At 37.8% G+C, this 21,338-nt stretch overlaps 1 protein-coding gene across 1 annotated transcript in view; it reads left to right on the top strand.

Annotated features, from left to right (window-relative positions):
- The window catches only part of LOC308350928 (beta-galactosidase-1-like protein 3), a gene marked incomplete at its 5' end in the record, with an annotated part of 73,296 nt that overhangs the window by 35,936 nt on the left and 16,022 nt on the right, over positions 1 to 21,338 (top strand). The window contains 6 exons of the mRNA XM_080816373.1: positions 2,904 to 2,972; positions 3,496 to 3,591; positions 4,751 to 4,859; positions 8,207 to 8,299; positions 9,745 to 9,826; positions 10,796 to 10,860. Coding sequence (XP_080672499.1) covers positions 2,904 to 2,972; positions 3,496 to 3,591; positions 4,751 to 4,859; positions 8,207 to 8,299; positions 9,745 to 9,826; positions 10,796 to 10,860 — 514 coding nt within the window. The remainder of the gene's footprint in view (positions 1 to 2,903; positions 2,973 to 3,495; positions 3,592 to 4,750; positions 4,860 to 8,206; positions 8,300 to 9,744; positions 9,827 to 10,795; positions 10,861 to 21,338) is intronic.

The raw sequence follows: 21,338 nt of genomic DNA, 5'->3' as shown, positions 1-21,338 counted from the left end.
TTTTATTAGTAACATCAGGAAAAAGTAAAGGCAGTTCTGAGCAGCTTAAACTTACAATATAGAAGGGGAAGGAGCAGAAAAATGTTAGCAAAACTCTATGGGGCATTTAATATAATGTTTAACATCTGTAACTATATTAATTATGTTAATTCAATAGTTGAGTTCCCTTGCCTTTCTGGGGTAATACTACATTGTTACGGATTATACTTACAATGCTTTCATTATTTAAAAAAACAAAGAACCACCAGATGTCCTCACCCACTTACACCACAAACCAGACCTAGCAGGACCATAGAAATGCAAAACCTGCATTGGAATCGGAAGTGAAGCCCCTTTCCTCCTGATTGTCTCTCCACTGCCCTCTTGTGGCAAGGCTAAGCACGGTACTCACTACAAAGGACAAAATGCTTCTAGGGCTGGCCCCATCCACTCCAGCAGAGCTGGCAGAGCTGATATAAAGGCTACGTTTGAAGCTGGGAAGCCGTAAATTGATAATTGGCTCATTTAATATACAAGGAACTTAATCATAAATAACTGTTGAGTTTTACTGAGAGGCTTTTATACATCTATTGAAAAATTGTATAGTTTTTCTTCACTCTATTAAAGTAGTAAATTATATAGACAATTTTTCTGATATTCATCCAATCCACAACTCTGGGATAAATTCTGTTTGATTATGAGACATGCACATGTGAATGTGCACACACACGCACACACACACACAGATTGCTAGACTTCATTTATTAGTGTTTTATTTCAGATATATATGTTTATGATTATAATTGAAATTGATTTAAAATTGTATTTCTCTTAGTATCTTGTTCAGTTTTGATATGAGTCTTATAATAAACTCTTCAAGTGACTGTATGCTTTTTTCTCTTCTCTCAAACTATCTTGAAAAAGAATTCTCTTTACCCTGAATGCTTCTTAAATTTCACCTGTAAAACATCTGTGACTACTGTCTTTAGTGGTTGTGAAGTGAAGATTCAACTTTATTGAAAGGCTGCTGCTTTTTCTGCTAGAGTATACACTATTTTTATCTGTAGATCTTTTTTCCTTTTCTTTCTTCTTTTGGATTCACTAGGACTTTTAAAAATTCTCCTTTCTTGGTAGTTGTACATCATATTGTGTATTTGGGACTTTTTTTTTTCTTGTCTATTCTTTTCAAAGAACTAGCTTGGCTTTATTAATATGCTCTGTATCTTTTTGTTTTCTAGTTTATAATTTCTGAGTTATGTATAATTTCCTTTCTTCTGCCTTATTTGATTTAGTACTTTCCTCCCTCTCCTCTTCTCTTCCCCTACTTTCTGCTCTACCTCCCCTTCCCCTCTTCCCCCTCCACTTGCTTCTTTTCTCTTTGTCTCCTGAGTTGAATATTTAGCTCATTTTCTTTCCAGGATTTTGCATTTTCTAATATATTTATTCAGGGATATGAGTGTACCTCTAATTATTGCTTTGGTTACATATCCCATAAATTTTGCTGTGTAATACTTTGAATGTCATTTGGTTTCAAACATTTCAGCTATTTGGGAATATGCTTTCTGTTTTATTTATTTATTTTACTTTTTATGCTTTTAAAGCATAATTTTCTAATATACTTGCCTTAGTCTTGGGATCATGGACTATGTGATGTAAGTTTTTGAGACTTGTTGAGATTTATCTTGTATTTTATGACTGCTGCATGTGTTTTTAAGAATGTATGTGCTCCACCTTTGGGTACTGAGTTCTCTGTGTATTTCTTAGATCCCCAGCCTTTCATTTGTGTTCTAGTTTTTGCTGTTATTTTCCTTGTTTCTCAGGGAAGTATTTTAAATCTTTCCACTATGACTATGGATTTATCCCTTTCTTCTCTGGTTCAGTAAATTCCTCCTTTACTTGAAGCTATGGTTATAGAGAGCATGTGGTCATGATTACCATATTTTCTTGATGGATCATTTCCTTTCTTATAATTTGATGCCTTTCAACATCTATTTGTGAGGGATTTTTTTTTGCCTTAAAATTCATTTTGCCTGCTAATTAAGATTGTTAGAATAATTTTGCCTCATCTATATAATTTTCCATCTTTTTGTTTTCAACTTTTTCCAGCAGTATCCTTTAAAATAAGTCACTTATAAGCATCATTTAGCAAATTTTTTTCATTTTGTTCTCTTAATGCATAGGTATCAACTTTATCATGCATATTTAAGTCTTTAGCAAACCAACTCTTCATTCCTCCTCACAAGGAAAGATCTTAAATACAGTCAGTTCTACCACAATGCAACATATGGATTTTAAAAGTTTACATTGTACAAAGTTGTGTAATAAGAACTACACAGCTGATGAGAAACATGAAGTTAGAGGCACAACGCTCAAGAACTTTGTTGGTGACACACACAAAAAAGACAGTCACCTACTAAAAATAGCACCTAATAAAAATTTTACACATATCCTTTTGTCCCTACAGGTTCAGCCCTAAGGGGGAGGTGCCTGGCAGCTTCCTTCTTGCTAAATCTAAAGCTGGCAATTTTCTTTACTACATCTCCTTTATCCTCATAGGAAGTCCTCCTCCATTCCTATTTTGATTAATTCTTAGCAAAAATTTCTTGGGCATTTGAGGGTTTTATCCTTTTCATTATATGTTTAATGGGTATTACATAGAATGGGATGATGAGTGAGATGATTTATATATAAATTCAAGGAATGTAGAATCATAGGATTATTGGCAGCTTGGACCAAGGCTGGGTAATAAAGAAAGGAACTATTGACAATAATCATTGTTCATGTAATACAGATTTAATTGCCATTGAAACTCCTACTTACTCCAAAATAGAACTATCCCAGGTGTTGGCATGGATTTGGGGATGACTACAAATTTAGAGGAAAGAAATCAGATGTTTATTGTACTTCCCCCTTCCCTATTACAGCTATGTACCATGGAACCTCCATGAGCCAGAAAGAGGCAAATTTGACTTCTCTGGAAACCTGGACCTGGAGTAAGTGCTGTTGCTGCTTCTGTGGCCTGGCCTGGGGTGGGGAGGCAGAAAGATGGCTCCTTGGGGTTGATTAGGAACCATGAGGCCATCTTAGTCAGGCACCATGTTCTCAGGACCCACATGCTCTCCATGAACCTGTTACTCCAAGGGGTCTGGGTCTGCTTCCTCTGAGCCCAGACCTCTTCACTGCAGCCCAGAGGTACCAAATCCCCAGTGTCTGCCCTGCTTTGCAGTGTGGTCCAGCCACCTGGGCTGGGACAGGGTTTGCCCCTCTATGGTAGCAAGGCCGTTGGGGTCAGGTTCACTCTTAGGACTCCCCTATACCCTGTCTATTGACTTTGATCCTCACGTCCCCAGTGGGGCTATGCAGAAGGTCCTGGGCTGGGGACAAGTGAGAACCCAGCTCCCATGGCCTCTGCAGGGTGGGAGAGGAGGGGCTGGATAGCTCCACCACCTTGGGATGCTGGGCTTGTCCCCACCCTCCTCTCTGTGTCTTCAGAGTTGCTGACACTGACCTCCCTAGGGCCTTTGTGATGATAGCTGCGGAGATCGGATTGTGGGTGATTCTGCGTCCAGGACCCTATATCTGCAGTGAGATTGACCTTGGGGGCTTGCCCAGGTGAGCAGGGATATGAGTCCAGAGTTGGGGTTGTAGTAAAGTTGTTGGCTTTACTAAACATAAAACTTCAGTCTAATAACGAATGAGGACATCCTCTGTGTCTTGCACTGTTACGTGCTTTATATACGTTGTCTCAGGCAATGGTTGCAGTAATATGGTGAGGTGTATGTGCCTTTGTCATCCCCATTTTATAGATGACACTTTGTCCTGGTGCCCTGGGTGTGTGAGTAAGTGCAGAGGGGAAAGCATCAGGATAATCATAGCCTTCTTTCCCCACTGGAGGGAGCTATGCCCAACTCGGTCCTGTGATGGGAAGAATGGGAAGGGAAGCTTTAGACAGTGAAGAAGGGGCTAGTTCTGACAATATCTGATTTTTCTCTTATTTTATCAATGGAAGACCAAATTCTCTGTACCAAGAGCCCTCGGATCCCCTCCTTCCCTCTCATTTTTCTTTGCCTATTTTCTCATCTGTGATGATTGCCGTCAATGCAAACAACTAAGGTTCAGGGTGAGAATTGAAAAATGCTCTTCTGTTACTGTCACAAGCTGACAGGACTGGCCGTTTAGTCCATGGCTCTGCTCCAGGTGAGCTTTTACTTCCCTTTGTCGGGTAAAAGCATTGTTTTTCTCCAAGATGAGCACCTTCTCCCATCCCAGCTCAGGAGCAGAAAATACATGACCTTGAAGGAAGAGGGTACTTCAGAGAAGTAGCAATTCATGGTTAGCTGGAACCCTGTCCAGTACTTTACAGATGATCTGGAGGTGTGCTTCCTGGTTTATGTGCTCCTGCTCTGTGCTGGATGTCTTAGCTCTTAGAGGAAATGCAACCCTCTGCCTAAGGTGTATACACTGTGCTCAAGAAAAATGTTTTTAATGAATGGAAGAAGAATAGAGGAGAGTATTCAATGAAAGGTTAAACTACCTCTTGTTAAGATGTGGGAGTACAAGTCTTGATAGTAGCTTGTAAAGTGTCATGTGGATGGAGTTGGTATCTTTTCTTCTAAATCTGTGAGAATGGTGCAAAAAGTTGACATGGACATATCCCTTCAGGACCATGGACATGAGCTCAAAGGATGTAAAACTGCCAAAGCCCCACCCCACTTACCCTCACCTTTACCTTCCCACCTCAGACACTGAGCTTGTCTCCTTTTGCCCCCAGCTGGCTGCTGCAAGATCCCAAGATGATATTGAGAACAACCTACAAGGGCTTTGTTGGAGCAGTTGATAAGTATTTTGACCACCTGATTTCCAGAGTTGTTCCTCTCCAGGTAAAGCAAATTTCCTGTTCCTTCTTTCCTATCTTTGCTTTAGGAAAATTGTTTTTCTGGCTTGTTCACAGAATAGACCATGCCCAGTCTCTATGAGAACTGAAGCCGACATTCTTGCAATTTTCAATTCTAGACCCTCATCTTAAGTACACCCTTTACCCCAAGGTTTCTAGAAAGACACACATCATACAAGGGACTGACAAAGGGTGTTCATTTGTGGTTGTCATTGTTCTGAATGTAATTGATATTCTTTAAGCTCACTGATCTTCATACTGCTTATTTTTACTCTTAAATTATCTTTGTTGTTTCAAATAGTTAATACAGGCCCTTGGTGATAAAACTCAAGAGTATAAAAGAGTTTTTGGTGAAATAATTCTTCCCTCTTACCTTGAGCCAAAGCCATTCAGTTGTCTTTTCAGAAGATAATCAATTTTGCCAGATTTTTGTGTGTCTTTCCAGAGATTTCCTACACATACAGAAGCAAGTTATTTATACATACACTTACACTTGTATATGTACATTTATGCATACCTTTGCGTAAGAAAATACACAATTCCCACTGGACTTTTTTTCATTAAAAATATATTTTTGAAACCCTTTCTTTTTAATATCTGCATAGTACCCCACAATTTGAATATATCATAATTTATTTAACTAGTACCTCATTATGGAAATTTGATTTTTCAAGTTTATGCTGTAATGCATAACTTGGTTCATATGTCCTTTTGTACCTGTGTGAGTATTTTACTCTTGCTTACATTTCAGTTTGTTTTCATTTCATAAATGCACAGAGCACAGACACCATGCATTTTCCTTTCTTCATGGAGTCTCCAGATCTATGCAAGGTAACGACAGCATGCAGACCAGTCTGGGATTAAAAAAAAAAAAATTATATCCTGCAGTCTACAAGGCAACAATTATTTGGTCATTATGTTTAATTTTTAAAATACAACTCTCTTCCAAACAAGAGGAGACACATGGTTGTTATTTAAATAAAAATAAATCTTGTTTTGAGAGCATATATCTTGATAAAACTTGAGCAAGGATAAAAGCCAGTTATTAGGTAGTAGACCAATAGCTTATTATCTTAGACTCTTTTTTGGTGTGGGGGGGAAATATGATGCAGATCTAACTCTTTGTAACTAATTCTCATTTGTGAATTATGAATTACTCTTAGAATAATTTTAAAGAAAAGAAAATTCAGATTAGGAATGAAAATAAAGGGAAAGACAGATTAGGAATAATGTCTCTGCTGTACAGCTTTAGGAGAGATGAGCAATGCTGTGGGGAAGAAGACATCATCATTAGGATTAAACTCTGGGTCTCTTAGGCGGAGTTGAGGTACATCTTTCATTAGAAGGGCTAAAAACCCCATGTTTCTGGCTGCATTTCTGCCATATAGGTGGTATAAGATGCAGGGGCAAAAATCTCTAAGCCTTAAAACTAGAAAGATTTGAATGTTTGCCTGGAAGTTCAGGCACAAGTACAGATGCCACATACCATCAGTACAGATGCAGCAAGCAAAGTGAATTTACAAATTCCCCACTGGAATCATGAGGTAGGAGATCCTAGGAAATTTTTAAGAAGCAAGAAATTTCAAGTGCAAATGAAATTTATAGGACTTATTATTACTAAATTGTTAGTATCTTAAGGTTTTCTGGTTGTCTTCATTGTTTTAAGTATTATATTTAAATAATTTTTAGAGTATCTTTCCTATTTCACTCAGGACTTTTATTCTTCTAACACTGTTTTATAAGGTCAACTGTGAATTTATGATGCAGTTTTTAGGAATCTCACCCTTCAGGTTGAGGAGAAGATATGGTTCAATAATACAAACAATTTTTCTTTATTCATCAGTGTGGAATACTTATGTTCACTCAGCAAGGAATTAATAAGCAGCTGCTATGTGCCAGGTGCTGTATAGGAGCTAAGCTTCCAGTGATGAGAAGGACAGACATGGTTCCTGCCCCATGGAGACAAATGGTCACTTCCAATATGAGGAGAAATTGCTGCAGTAGGAGAAGTGCAGGGCACCCCTCATAGGGTAGGAACAGGGGAGAAAGGGAGGTTCAGGGTATGAGTTTCCAGAAAAAGTAACTTAAACAGTGACCTGAGGCATGGGTAGGCCATTAGCAATGGTCAGGAGTCTCCAGCATGGGTAAAGGTCAGAGAGCAAGGAATGGAATGAGGAGTTTGAAGACCTGGAAGAAGTTCAGCTGGTGTGGGGCATAGAAAGTGAGGTAGGAAAGAGGGAAACGGTGAGGCTGTAGAGGAAAACCCACCACACACGCTCATTCTCTCCTGTCCCATTGTCCAAAAGGGAATACCTCACTCTTCAATTGGCAGTTACCCTATAGGCAATAGGGGGGATGAAGGGTGGGGGATGAAGTGGTCAGGCTGTCAAGAGCTCACCCTGCCTTCAGTATGGAGAGGCTTCTTTCTGCAGTTGAGTGTGGAAGGACGTTGAAAGATTAAGTTAAACATTAAAAACTTACAATTTCAGTATAATTTCAGCTAGGTTACTGTTGATGACAGGGGGCACAACAGCATGGGAAGAATTACCATGGTGGTTTGAGGGGCGGAGTCAAAGTGAGAAAGCAAAGCAACCAAACCAAACCAAACAGAACAAAGCATGAATGCAGAGAAAAGTGAGTGTAGACAACCGGTAACTCTTTGAAGACACAGGGCTCTTAAGAAGGAGAGAGCAAGTCTCTCTCTGCCTGCCTCTCTGCCTACTTGTGATCTCTGTCAAATAAATTAAAAAAAAAAAAAGGAGAGAGCAAGAGAACTGTGGGTGGGGAAACAGTCCTGGGGTGCATGAGCTCTCCCTCTCTGCTGTGAGGGTTCCAAATAAGTTTCCATGATACTGGAGGTCAGTTGGTTTGGAAGGAAAGGTTGAAGGTTGAAGGTAGAGGGAGCAAGGCAGAGAGCAGGCAGTAGGAGGCCGGGGGACTCCACGCACAAGTGGTGGCATTATCCTAAGACACAAAGGAACACCTCCTTCATTTATTGGGAAAAGTGAATAGGGTGGGCATGCAAGCAGAGGAGTTTGTAGGTTTGAGATTCATATTTAAGCAGATAAGTAGTATGAGAAATAGAGGGATAAGCAACTGTGGGAGTTGCTTATCTCCAAAGACTAGGGAAGACAGGCCTCTGTGCATAGCTGAAGTGTCTGGAGGTGACTGACTCCAGGACCCGGGGGTGGAGAGGGAGCACCAAAGGAACACGAGGTAACTACTTGGATCAAAGCTCACCCACGAGGTGTGCGATCTTAGCAGGAAACTCAGAAACTGCAGGCTTTTTCCACCAGTCACTTCACATTCCCCCTTGATCTCCTTGTCTCTTAGTACCATAAGGGAGGCCCCATCATTGCAGTGCAGGTGGAGAATGAATATGGTTCATTTGCCAAGGATAAAGATTACATGCTTTATGTTCGAAAGGTAAGAGACACTTGGTTTGTTCTCATATTCAAATCCTTCCTTCCTCACTCTGTCACTTTTATAGGCATGTATTTTTGAGGCCCTGCTGCATGGGTGACCCTGTGGTAGGTGCTATGGATGATGAGAATATGTGAAATCAAGTTCAGAGTCTCCATGAGTCGGCAATGTTGTCAGGATGTACTCAAACAACTTTTTTAGGAGATAAACCATGATGTGGAAATATTATTCCTTTCTGTTGCTATCTCTATGGCCCATAATTCTCCTTAAATCTGGGGGCTGGTAAATTTACATCCATAGCAAATAATGTTTCATGAATTTAATGACGATGGCTCTCATCCTGCAGCTTTCTGACCTGTAGTGTTAACATTCTTTCTTCTATTGTCTTTGTTCCTTCATGGGGGGAATGTCTCAGGCCAGGAAATGACTGGAGTCTTGCCTGGTTGCCTTTCTGATGGGTCAGACCGCTTCCTATCCCTGATTTCCCACAGTGAAGAAGCTGATGAGTTTCAAGTGTAACCTGGACCTCCTCCTCAGGTTGCTAAGCAGAATGTGGGGTTGCATGTTAGTTGTGTCCACACAGAGACCCCTGGGTGGGGTGACCTGGAAAGCAGTGGGGAAGAGTGGGGAGGAGCTGCCAGCTGGGCAAGGAAGAGCGAGTAGGTGACGAAAGGGGAAGGAGGGCAGGGCTGGGCTCCCTGGACATCCTGGCTCCTGCCATACAGCTGTGGCCTCTGGGGCTGGACAAGATCTATGAGGGATTCCCCCCTCTAACTTTTCTCAGGGGCATCATGTTAGACTCCCATCAAATCAATCTCATTCCGTTAGCATTGTGTTTTCTTGATTTCCAGATTTACTACTTGACTACCCTGCCAGGCCTAGACATGGCTCAGTGAACATGTAAGACCCACAGATAGGGTCCTCCTGCCCTCTGGCCATCTGTCTGCTCCTCAGCCCTTAGCAAATACAATTTGCAAATTAGATTCCCCCCATTCCCTGAAGCCATGACAGACTTCCTTGCTTCCTTTGAGTATCCAGTTAGGATCCAAGTTTTATAAAGTTTATCTGTGGTCCCCACAGCCTTGGCCTCTTCCCTTCAAGCACAAAGTGCTTCATTTCTCTCTTTCTCTTGGATTTAGAGCCTCCCTGAAGTGCTTCCTCATAAACGTCAACCTTGTGTTTGTTCTCTCGAGGCTGTGTCCATGGCTGGCAGAGCCCGTAACTCAGCTACCTTTGTGGTCATCCTTGGGAACAACACAGGCTGGGACAGAGACCAAGGTTCCCCTAATTTACTGAATTGCAGATGGTCAGACTCAAAATTCAAACCTTTCTCTCTAGCTCACACATTGCCCAAGTGAGCCCAAGCTATATTTTTTCCCTAATTTCCTTATGTTTCCTTCTTATGGGAGTAAGGGAAGTAGGTTCATTTTGTCCAGTTTTCCCCACAGGCCCTGCTGAAAAGAGGGATTGTGGAACTGCTCATGACCTCGGATGATGCAGAAAATCTGCTAAAAGGCCGCATAAAAGGAGGTACAAATTTAGACTTATTTTAAGGAAGAACTGAGGCTCTTCCACCAGCCAGCTTGAATCTTGAACCAGGTATATCTCGGATGTCTCTTTTTCCCATGTACATTGAAGAGAACTCCAGAAACTTGATACTGAAGAGGACTCAAGGTCCAAGTGAAGAGCTCACAAAAACCCCATCTCTTTCCCTCATTCATGTTGTCTTTAAACAGAGCTGTAATCAAGATTTTATGGCCTCAGTACCCTTTTCGTAATCTTTCCATGGGCCAAGAATCTGGACTGGTGCTGGGCATGGCTTAGAATCCAGGTCTTCTAAGAGAAAACTCTTCCAATGGAGAGCTACGTGGAGAATCAGAAGATAGACATGTGTCAGGAAGCTGGCATAGGCCAAGTTCTAGTCCTGGGATCTTACAGCTGGAGGTCACTGTGGACTCTGAGTGGAGTTCATCCTAGAGAGTGAGGTAACAGAACAGTTCAGACCAGAGTCATAAGGTGACAATAGTGAGGGAAATGACCAAGGTATTATCAGCAGCCATTTGAATCCAGGGGCGTATCTGTTAGGTAGTCCTTATTTCAGATCTGTTACTTCCATATATTGCTGTTTTCCCTTTCTCTTTGGTGGCTCTTCCCCTCGTTATTATGGTACGGTGGGAAGTATGCTGAACTTGGATCAGGAAACTTGTATTCTGTTCCTAGGTCTAATCAAGTTGTATGATCTTGGCCTATTCTACTTCTCTACACAAAATGTGATTAATTTTAACTGCCCCTCTTATCTTGCATTGTCCTTACAAGTGTCCAGTGATGTGAGGACATATATGGCAGCACTTTGTACTTTGCAAAGTGGACTATGAGTAGAGTCCCATTATCCTTCCTACTTAGCACATCTTCCTTCTGTGTGCAGGGTGTGGGCCTGCAACCATCCCCTGCTGGCACTGGCACAGTACCTCATGCAGCACCTGTCTCTTCTCTCTATAGTTCTGGCCACCATCAATATGAACAAATTTGAGAAGAGTGCTTTTGAGCAGCTTTCCCACCTGCAGGTAAGGATGTCTTAGAGATGAAGAGTCTTTCCTCCTTTGCCTGCCCAAACCTCCTTAGCCTGTGCAGCTGTTGTTCAATAAGAACAGGCCTGGTAAGGAAACCCCTGCTTCCCTGCAACCCCCAGGGCCTCAGCTGGGTTCCAAAGCAATTTGGGGAATTTATGCCTTTTGTCATGGGGAATGAAGAGCAAGTCCTGCTTAGTGAAGCAACTCATGGAGATGCCTAGAGCGAAGGTGAGGGAATTATGTGGGGTAAATCAAAGGGAGACGATGTTCTTTTTCCCCTGCAAGGACAGAGTTCAGAAATGGGCTATGTACATTGCTGAGAGAGGACTCATACCTAGCTTTGTTGGAGTCAGCCTATTTTAGCCAGACTGCAAATTATGGGAGTGAATAACTGATGTACATGAATTTACTAACAGTCATGGATTGAGTAGCTCCTATTTCCTCTCAGTGGGTTGTCCCTTGCGATAGTTTCAAAGATGGAAAAATCATAGACCATGCCTTTCGGGATTATATCCTTTCTTCACAGAACAGCTGGATTGAGCTCTTAAAGACCAAACTGATTAGGGTTTCCTCTGCTTAACACACTTTCCTGGGTCTCCTTTGTGCCCAGGTTAATATCCAAAGCTGGTGCCAGGGCCTGCAAGCCTCAGCCCGCACTGTTCTCCCTTAGGCAGGAAGACCTTCTTCAGTACTGCAAAGTGTGGGGCGTACTGCTCACTTGGCCAGAACATCCCAAGGTGCTTCCTCAAGTGCCTTACACCCTTCTACACAAGTTTTAATTAAGGAAGAATTAATCTTATTTCCTCTTCTCACTGATTTCTACACATCTGACCTAATAAATGGAGGGGACTCTGCCAGGGCTGGATCCATGGCTATCTAGTTTTTAATGGCTATAATAAGTCTCTTTTTTGTTGTTGGTTCTTTTTCTCTTGTCACTATTTAAAAATTTTTAAATTATTATCATTATCATTATTATTTATTTAAATTTAGTTTGCCAACATATAGTACATCATTAGTTTTTGATGTAGTGTTCAACGATTCATTAGTTGCATGTAACACACAGTGCTCATCATGGGCCCTCCTTAATGCCCATCTCCCGGTTACCCCATTCCCCGACCCACATGACCTTCCACAACCTGAGGAAGTTTGTTTTCTCGAGTCCAGAGTCTCTCATGGTTTGTCTCCCTCTCTGATTTCTTCCCATTCAGTTTTCCCTCCCTTCCCTTATGATCCTCTGCACTGTTTCTTACATTTACACATTTGAGTGAAACCATATGATAATTGTCTTTCTCTGATTGTCACTCTTTTTAAAAGCAACTTTGTTGAAATATAATTTATACACCATTATATCTACCTATTGTAAGTATACAATCCAAGATGTAGAGTTTTACAACCACTACCACAATCTGAAGAGTTTCCCCACATTCATTTGTGCTAAATCCCCTGCTCCATCTCCAGCCTACGGCAAACACTTATCTGCTTTCCATCTCTATAAATTTGTTTTTTCTGGACATTTTATATAAATGGAATCATACATGATCTAGTCTTTTGTATCTGGTTTCTTTCATGCAGCTTGATGTTTTTGAAGTTCGTCTGTACTATAGCATAAATCAGTACTTCATTCCTTTTGATGGCCAAGAGGATCACGTTCTTGTATCCTATGTCTAAGGTCATAAACAAAGCCACAGGTCATGCAGTTTTTCTCATATGTCCTTCTTCTTTCATACACTAATATGGTTAAACATGGGTCTTGAAAATTGATCCAGTCTTGTATTCCTGGGACTAATCCTCCTCGATTGTGATGTATTATATTCCAATGGATTCATTTTGTTCATGTCTTACTGAGAAGTTTTGCTTCCACCTTCATGAGGGGTATTGGTCTTTGGTTTTCTTTCCTTGTGATGTCTTTATTTTAGAATCAGGGCAATGCTGGCCTCATAAAATGAGCTTGGAAATATTCCCTCCTTTTCTATTTTCTGGAAGAGGTTGTGTAGAATCCATGGCGTTTCTTACTTAACGTTTGGTAAAATTCACCAGTGAAACCATCTGGACCTGAAGTTTTCTTTTTAAAAAGACTTTTAACTAGAAATTTAATTTCTCTAATAGATGTAGCATAATTTAGATTATTTCTTCTTGAGCAACGTTTGGTAATTTGTGTCTTTTAAGGATTTATTCTATTCTGTTTCATCTAAGTTTATGACATCACAGGCACAGAGTTGTCTGTAATATTCTGTTGATATCCTTCTAATCTTAGTTATCAGTGGTGGTGGCTCTTCTTTCATTCCTGATATTGGTAAGTTTGTGTCTCCTTTCCTTTTATTTTTTCTTTTTAAAGATTTTATTTATTTGACAGAGAGAGATCACAAGTAGGCAGAGAGGCAGTCAGAGAGAGAGAGAGATGAGGGGCTCTATCCCAGGACCCCGAGATACGACCTGAGCCAAAGGCAGAGGCTCAACCCACTGAGCCACCCAGGTGCCCTGTCTCCTCTCTTTTTATCTCAGTCATTGTAACTAAAAGTTTATCAGTTTTATTGATCTTTTCAGAGAACTAGCTTTTGGCCTTATTTATTTATTTATTTATTTGCTTTATTTTCTTCCTGTTTTCTATTTCAGCGATTTCTTCTCTGCTCTTTAGCATTTTTCTATTTTGTTTCCTTTGGACTGAATCAGATCTATTTTTTCTAGATTGTTTTTTTGTTTGTTTGTTTGTTTGGTGGAAGCTGAGATTACTTACTTGAGAATTTTTTCTTTCCTAATATGAGCATTTATGGATACAAATTTCCCTGAATGCACTGTTTGATATGCTGTATTTCCATTTTCAAAAATGTTTTTAAAAATATTCAAAACATTTTAAAATTTCCCTTGAGATTTCATCTTTATTCTGTGTATCAGTAGTATGTTGCTTAATTTTTGAATCCTTGGAGATTTTCCAGGTATTATTCTGTTGTTGATTTCTAGTTTAATACTGTTAAAATCCAAGAATATACTTTGTATGATTTCTGTTCTTTTACATTTGTTAAGGTTTGTTTTATGACTCATAATATGGTCAGTTTAGTAAATGTTCCATGTACACTTGAGAAGATGTATATTTTGCATTTGTTTATATATTTCCATTAGCTTAAGTTGATTGATGGTATTATTTAGGTAATCTCTATTCTTACTGATTTTCTATTTACTTACTGTATCAATTATTAAGAGAAGAGTTTTGATATCTTTAAATATAACTGTGGATTTATTCATTTGTCCTTTCAGATCTATCCATTTTTGTCTTGTGTATTTTGAAGCTCTGTTTTTAGCTATATATACATTTAGAATTGTTATATTTTCTTGGAGAATTCACCCCTTTCTCACTATGTAATGACCATCTTCCTTGTTTTGATGTCTACTGTAAATATAGCTATTCCAGCTTTCTTTTGGTTAGTGGTTTGCATGATGTATTTTTCTTTATCCTTCTACTTTTTATCTTTTTTTAAAAAGATTTTATTTATTTATTTGAGAGACAGAGCACAAGTGGGCCAGAGGGGCAGAGGAAGAGGGAGAAGCTGGCTTCCCACTGAGCAGGGAGCCTGACTTGGGGCTTAATCCCAGGACCCTGGGATCCTGACCTGAGCTGTTAACTGACTGAGCCACCAAGGTGCACTACTTTTTACTTTTCTTTAAGCATTTGTATATAAAGTGGATTTTTATGTAGAGTGGATATATATGTAGACAACATATAATTATGTATTACTTTTTAAAATAATTTGACAGTTTTTGTCTCTTAACTGATATAGTTAGATAATTCACATTTAAAGTGATTATTGATTTAGTTGGATTAAAATCTAGCATCTTGCTAATTCTTTTTCTGTTTTGAAAAGCACTTGTTATGTTTCTTTTTTCTTCTTTTTTTTCCCTTTTCTTGAGCTAATTGAGCATTTTTTATGAGTACATTTTGTCTCCTCTATGGACTAATTACTTTTCTCAGGTTTTAAAGTTTTAGCTGTTGCCCAAGGATTTAAAATACACATGTTAAATTAATCTGAAAGTACTTTCAAATACTGAACTGCTTCACATGTATTATTAATATCTTATAATAATATATTCCTAAATCCTCATTTTAAAGTGCCATTCTATTCTGTTGATTTTTGTTTTGCTTTGTCTTGTTTTGGCTTTCATGGTTTCTGATAAGAAGTCTGTAGTAATTCTTATCTATGGCTTTTGTAGGTGATTTTTTTTCTGACTGCCATTAGAATTTTCTCATTCTCTTTGGTTTTCAGAAGCTTGATACTTAGGCGTGGTTTGTTTCTTAGAGTTTATCCTGCTTGATGTTCTCACAGATTGGGTCTGTGGTTTGGTGTCTGTAATTAACTTTAGAAAATTCTCAGCTGGGATACCTGGGTGGCTCAGTGGGTTAAGCCTCTGCCTTTGGCTCAGGTCATGATCCCAGGGTCCTGGGATCAAGCCCCACATCGGGCTCTCTGCTCAGCAGGGAGCCTGCTTCCCCCCACCCCTGCCTCTGCCTGCCTCTCTGCCTACTTGTGATCTCTCTCTGTCAAATAAATAAATAAAATCTTTTAAAAAAAAAGAACATTTTCAGCCATTAGTTATTCACATATTTCCTTTCTTCTCTTTCTCTTCTTCTGCAGGCCCTATTACATGTACATAAGATCATCTGATATTGTCTCACACTGCTTGGATGCTGGTTTGTTTTTTTTTTTTCCCCTATTCTTTTTCTCTTTATTTTTTAGTTCAGTTTTGGTTAACTTCTATTCTATTCATATCTTCTTTATTCATTCATCCATCAATGGACACTTGGTTTGTCTTTATTCACTGGCTATTGTATAATGCTGTAATGAACATGGGAGTGTGTAAATTTTTCTGAGTTAGTGCTTTAATTTTTTTCAGATGAATACCCAGATACGGAATTGCTGGATCATATTGTATTTCTGTTATTAATGTTTTGAGGAACCTCTGTACTGTTCTCCATAGTGGTTCCACAAATTTACATTTACAGAATTTTACAAATTTTACACAAGTTTACACAATTTACAACAGTGGGTTCCTTTTTCTCTACATCCTCACTAACACTTGTTATTTCTTATCTTTTTGACAAGAGTCATTGTCACAGGTGTGAGATGATATATCATTGTGTTTTTGATTCACATTTCCCCGAATTCTTAGTGATGTCGAGCATCTCTTCATGTACTTGTTGGGTATCTATATTTCTTTTTGATAAATATCTATTCATATCTTCTGCTCATTTTTGAATCAGGTTATTTGGTTTTTTGCTATTGAGTTGTTTGACTCCTTTACGTATTTTGGATATTAACTAGTTATCAGATATATGGTTTGGAAATATTTTCTCACATTCAATAGGTTGCTGTTTTAGTTTGTTGAAGGTTTCCCTTGCTGAACAGAAGCTTTTTAGTTTGATGTAGTCTCCATTGTATTTTTGCATTTGTTGCCTTTGCTTTTGATGTCAGATCCAAAAATCATTTCCAAGACCAACATCAAGGAGTTTACTGCCTATGTTTTCTTTTAGAGATTCTATGGTTTCAGGTCTTACATTCAAGTATTTAATTTATTTTGAGTTAATCCTTATGTAAGGTATAAGATAGGAGTTCAATTTTATTGTTTCATGTGGCTGTCCCTATTTTCCTAACACCATTTATTGAAGAGACTAAACTTTCCCCATTTTATATTCTTGGCTTCTTTGTTGTAAATTAATTGACCATATATGTGTGGGTTTATTTCTGGGCTCTCAGTTCTGTTTTTCATTGTTTAATTTGTGGATGTTAAACCATTCTTGCATTGCAGAGATAAATCCCACTTGTCCATGGTGAATGATTCTTTTAATGTATTGTTGAACTTAGTTTGCTAATATTTTATTGAAGATTTTTGCATATATGTTCGTCAAGTATATTGGCTTGATATTTTCTATTCTTTCAGTGTGCTGGTCTGGTTTTGGTATCAGGGTAATGCTGGCTTTGGAAAATGAGGTTAGAAATACTTCCTCCTTCTATTTTTTGGAAGAGTTTGGAAAGGATTGGCATTAGTTCTACTTTAAATGTTTGACAGAATTCACCAGCTAATCCATTTGGTTTGGGACCTTTGTTTATTAGGATGTTTTTGATTCTCTGTAGTTTCATGATTCAGTCTTGGTAGGTTGTATGTTTCTAGAAATTTATGTATTTCATCTTGGTTGTCCAATATTTTAGCATATTCATTGCATGTTTATTGCAGTCTCTTACCTTCCTTATATTAATGTGGTATCAATTATAACATATCTTCTTTTATTTCTGATTTTATTTATGTGAATCCTCTGTCTTTTTCTTGGTAAGTTTAGCCAATAGTTTGTTTATTTTGTTATCTTTTTTTTAAAAACCAGCCCTTAGTTTTACTGATTTTTTTTAAAGATTTTATGTATTTATTTGACAGACAGAGATCACAAGTAGGCAGAGAGGCAGGCAGAGAGAGAGAGGGAAGGAGGCTCCCTGCTGAGCAGAGAGCCTGATGCAGGGATCAATCCCAGGACCCTGGGGTCATGACCTAAGCTGAAGTCGGAGGCTTAACTCACTGAGCCACCCAGGCGCCCCTTATTGATCTTTTCTATTGTGTTTTTATTCTCTCATTTATTTCTATTGTGTTCTTTATTATTTCCTTTCTTCTATTAGCTTTGGGCTTAATTTGTACTTTTTTAAGTTCCTTGAGTTGTCAAGTTAGGTTGTTTATTTGAGATCTTACTTTTTAATGTAGGCATTTATCATACAAATTTACCTTTTAGACAGCTTAGACAGCAACCCTTAAGTTTTGATATGTAGTTCTATTTTCATTTGCCTCAAGATTTCTTGATTTCTTTTTTTATTTCTTTTTTGATCCATCGATTATTCAGTAGCATGTTTAATCTTTATATACTTTTGGATTTTCCAGTTTTCTTCTTGTAATTTATTTCTAGTTTTATACTATTATGTTTGGAAAAGAGCTTGATAGGATCATCTTATATTTATTAACCTTATTAAGTAAATATTTACAAATGTTATATCCTCTTGTTGGATTGACCTCTGTATATTGCTCCCCTATATAATGACCTTCTTTATCACTTATTACAGTGTTTGTCTTAAAGTTTATTTTGTGTGATATGAGTATAGCCATCCCAGTTTTCTTTTGCCTTCCATTTGTATGGAATATTTTTTTCCATCTCTTGCTTTCAATATATGTATGTCCTTAAATGTTCAGTAAGTCTTCTGTAGGCAGCATATAGATGGGTCTTATTTTTTTTTTTTAACCCATTCCACTATTTTATGTCTTTTGATTAGAAAATTTAGTCCATTTACTTTTATTTATTTTGTTTATTTTTAATTTTTTAAGATTTTATTTATTTATTTTTCAGAGAGAGAGATAGGGGGAGAGAGAGAGAGAGAGAGAGAGAGAGAGAGAGAACAAGCACTGGGAGCAGCAGGCAGAGGGAGAAGCAGGCTCCCTGCTCAGCAAGGAACCTGATGCAGGACTTGATTCTAGAACCTTGTGATCATGACTGAGCCAAAGGCAGATGCTTAACTGACCTAGGCATCCCTATTTTATTTTATTTTTTTTTAAGATTTTATTTATTTATTTGAGAGAGAGAGAGAGAGAGAGCAAGAACAGGGGAGAGGGACATAAGGAGAGGGAGAAACAGACTCCCCGATGAGCAGGGAGCCCAACACAGGACTTGGTCCCAGGACCCTGGGATCATGGCCTGAGCTGAAGGCAGATCCTTAACCAACCAAGCCACCCAGGTGCTACTCCATTTACTTTTAAAGTAATTATTGATAGTTAATGTACTTATTGCCATTTTGTTCATCATTTGATGGCTGTTTTATAATTCCTTTGTTTCTTCTTTTCTTTCTCCCTTCTTTTGTGATTTGATGATTTTCTCTAAAGGTATGCTCAGATTTCCTTCTCTTTATCCTTCATATATCTACCATATGTTTTGCTTTTTGATTACCATGAGGCTTGCATAGAACAACTTAAATTTATATCAGTCTATTTTAAGTTGGTAACAACTTAGTTCAAACACATTCTAAAATTACATTTTTACTACCCTCCCCCATGTTTTGTGTTCTTGATGTCAGAATTTATTCCTGATTCTGCAATAATTATTTTCTTTCAAGCTTCTGATACATTGTATTATGCAAAATGTACTCCTTTTACCAGCTTGTGAACCCCATTCTGTAATTACAAATACGAAATTGTCGATATACTATAGGGTATGCTTTCTACTTGGAAGAAATTTGTGCTAGTACTCGGTGTTGGTACTAAAATCTTCAACAAAAAGCACTTTCTTTCTACATTTGTTCAACACCTGATAGAACTTCAGAGCTTTGGCAATCTTTTTTTTTTTTTTAATTTATGCTTTGAAGTTTCAGATGTCCATTGGATTCATAGAAGATGTTGTTTGTGTTTCTATTTCTCATTTTTCATTATGATTTTGAGGATTTCCAAGAGGAGTATGTCAAGTGCACCAATAGCACAGTAACTTTTTAATACCAGAAATCAGTCTCCTCTCTTTAATACAAATGGTATTTATTTAATAAAAGTTTCCAGTGAAAAATAATAACTACCAAAAAAGAAGAAAATGGAAGCCAGGGAGTATACACTTAATTCAGGAAATATAATATAATATAAAAATGCTTATTAATATGCATAAAGATATGAACAAGATTATTTATGTGTGAGAGAAGAATAAGATATTAAGGAAAAGGGCCAGAGGACCAAAAAGAATCTTTGACATTAAAATCTAATATTGAAAGTTAAATATGAGTTGGAGGTAAAGTTGAGGAAATTTCCTAGAAATAGTACAAGTTAGTAGGATATAAAACATGAGAGAACATAAGTGTCTCATAAGATCAATTTAGAAGGCCCAACACCTTACTAATAGTAGTTATCAAAAGAGGACAAAGAACACAGAGAAAAGGAAATTACAAGTAACTAAGGTAAGAAAACTTCCTTTAACTGAAGGACATGTATTTCTAAATTGAAAATACTCCTCAAATGGTCAACGCAATAAATGATTTAAAAAAGACCCATATTGTAAAATTAACATTATTCAGAAAGAAAAACCATAGGCTTACTATATACCAAACAATGAGAATCAGGATTTTTAAGTATTGACATTGGATAACACAAAGCAATGAAATATACTTTTAAAATTCTGAGGAATTGTGAGTTTCAACTTAGAATTTTATACTCAGTCTAAATATGAAGAAACTGTATTGCAGAATATAGATATTTAAGGGCTCAGATTACTTATTTTCTATACACCCTTTTTATGTAAATGTTTGGAGGATGCAGAAATAAGGGATTAAGCCAAGATAGAAGAACTCATAGAATGCAGAAAACATCGTATTCAACTCCAGGGATCAGCTGAGAAAAGGCCTTGGAAGACAGGTCTTCAGGTTTACAGTATAACCTCCCCCCCCCCAATTTTCAGTATGATTATTTTTGATCATGGGAGGATGCTGGAGGACTCCAGGAGTAAAACTGAGAATGCACAGTATGAATGCCTGACATATTCCCCAAGAGAAGCCCACCATAATTTTCCATTGTAATGTCCATGGGATATTAACTGCCTCTCCTGCAGTGCAGAAGATGTCAATTTTTTAAAAAAGAATGTGCATTATTCTGGAGCATTGAAAATGTTGGGCTAGATGTGGAATGCAGGTATCAGACTGAAAGCCTATGGTGTCTGACAGTTTAGGTCACCAGTAACATGAATTTTAAAAGAGATGCCTATGTTTTAAGGCAAGAGTTAGTTCAGAAGTTTTGAGAAATGGAGCTTTGATATGTTCTCCTCTACTTTTAGGTAATAAGTCGTTTACATTCCAGATGCAATAGGGTGTATTGGTTAGGAGTGTGGAGTCGAGCTAGTCTGGCTGAATTCAAATCCCAGTTCTAGTACTTCCTAGCTGAGTGAACTTGGATAGGTTATCTAATCTTATTTTCTTCATTTGCAAAATAAAGACTCATAATATCTACTTTATAGTTTGTCACACAGAACAAAGTAAGTGAAGTACTTCAAGCAGTACTCAGTACATAGTAAAAGTTTGATCATTAGTCATTTTGATACGATAATAATTGCTTTATATAATTAAAAAGTATAGTCCATAAAGACATAATAACATTTATGAATTGTTATATATCAAAGTATTTATTAACAAACATATACAAAATAAGAATTTTAGAAATAAAAAGTAAATAAATAAAAAATAATTACAGTGGATCAATACAGACAAGGTAGAATAAAATTTAATTATGGAGAATAAAATTTAAATATGGAGAAAATGAATGAAATACCTGATAGGTAGTATAACTTAGTAGCTGATAGTTCAGCTTAGACTTGGATTTGAGTTGTAGCTCTGCACTTACCAGCAATGTGACTTCTGAGCCTCAGTTTTTTTTCTTTTTTCAAATTTATTTTTAAATTCTAGTTAACGTATAATGTAATATTGGTTTCA

Source organism: Martes martes (genome assembly GCF_963455335.1).
Source record: "Martes martes genome assembly, chromosome: 10".
In the NCBI taxonomy this organism is placed as follows: Eukaryota; Metazoa; Chordata; class Mammalia; order Carnivora; family Mustelidae; genus Martes; species Martes martes.
This window is presented reverse-complemented; position numbering and strand designations above follow the sequence as displayed.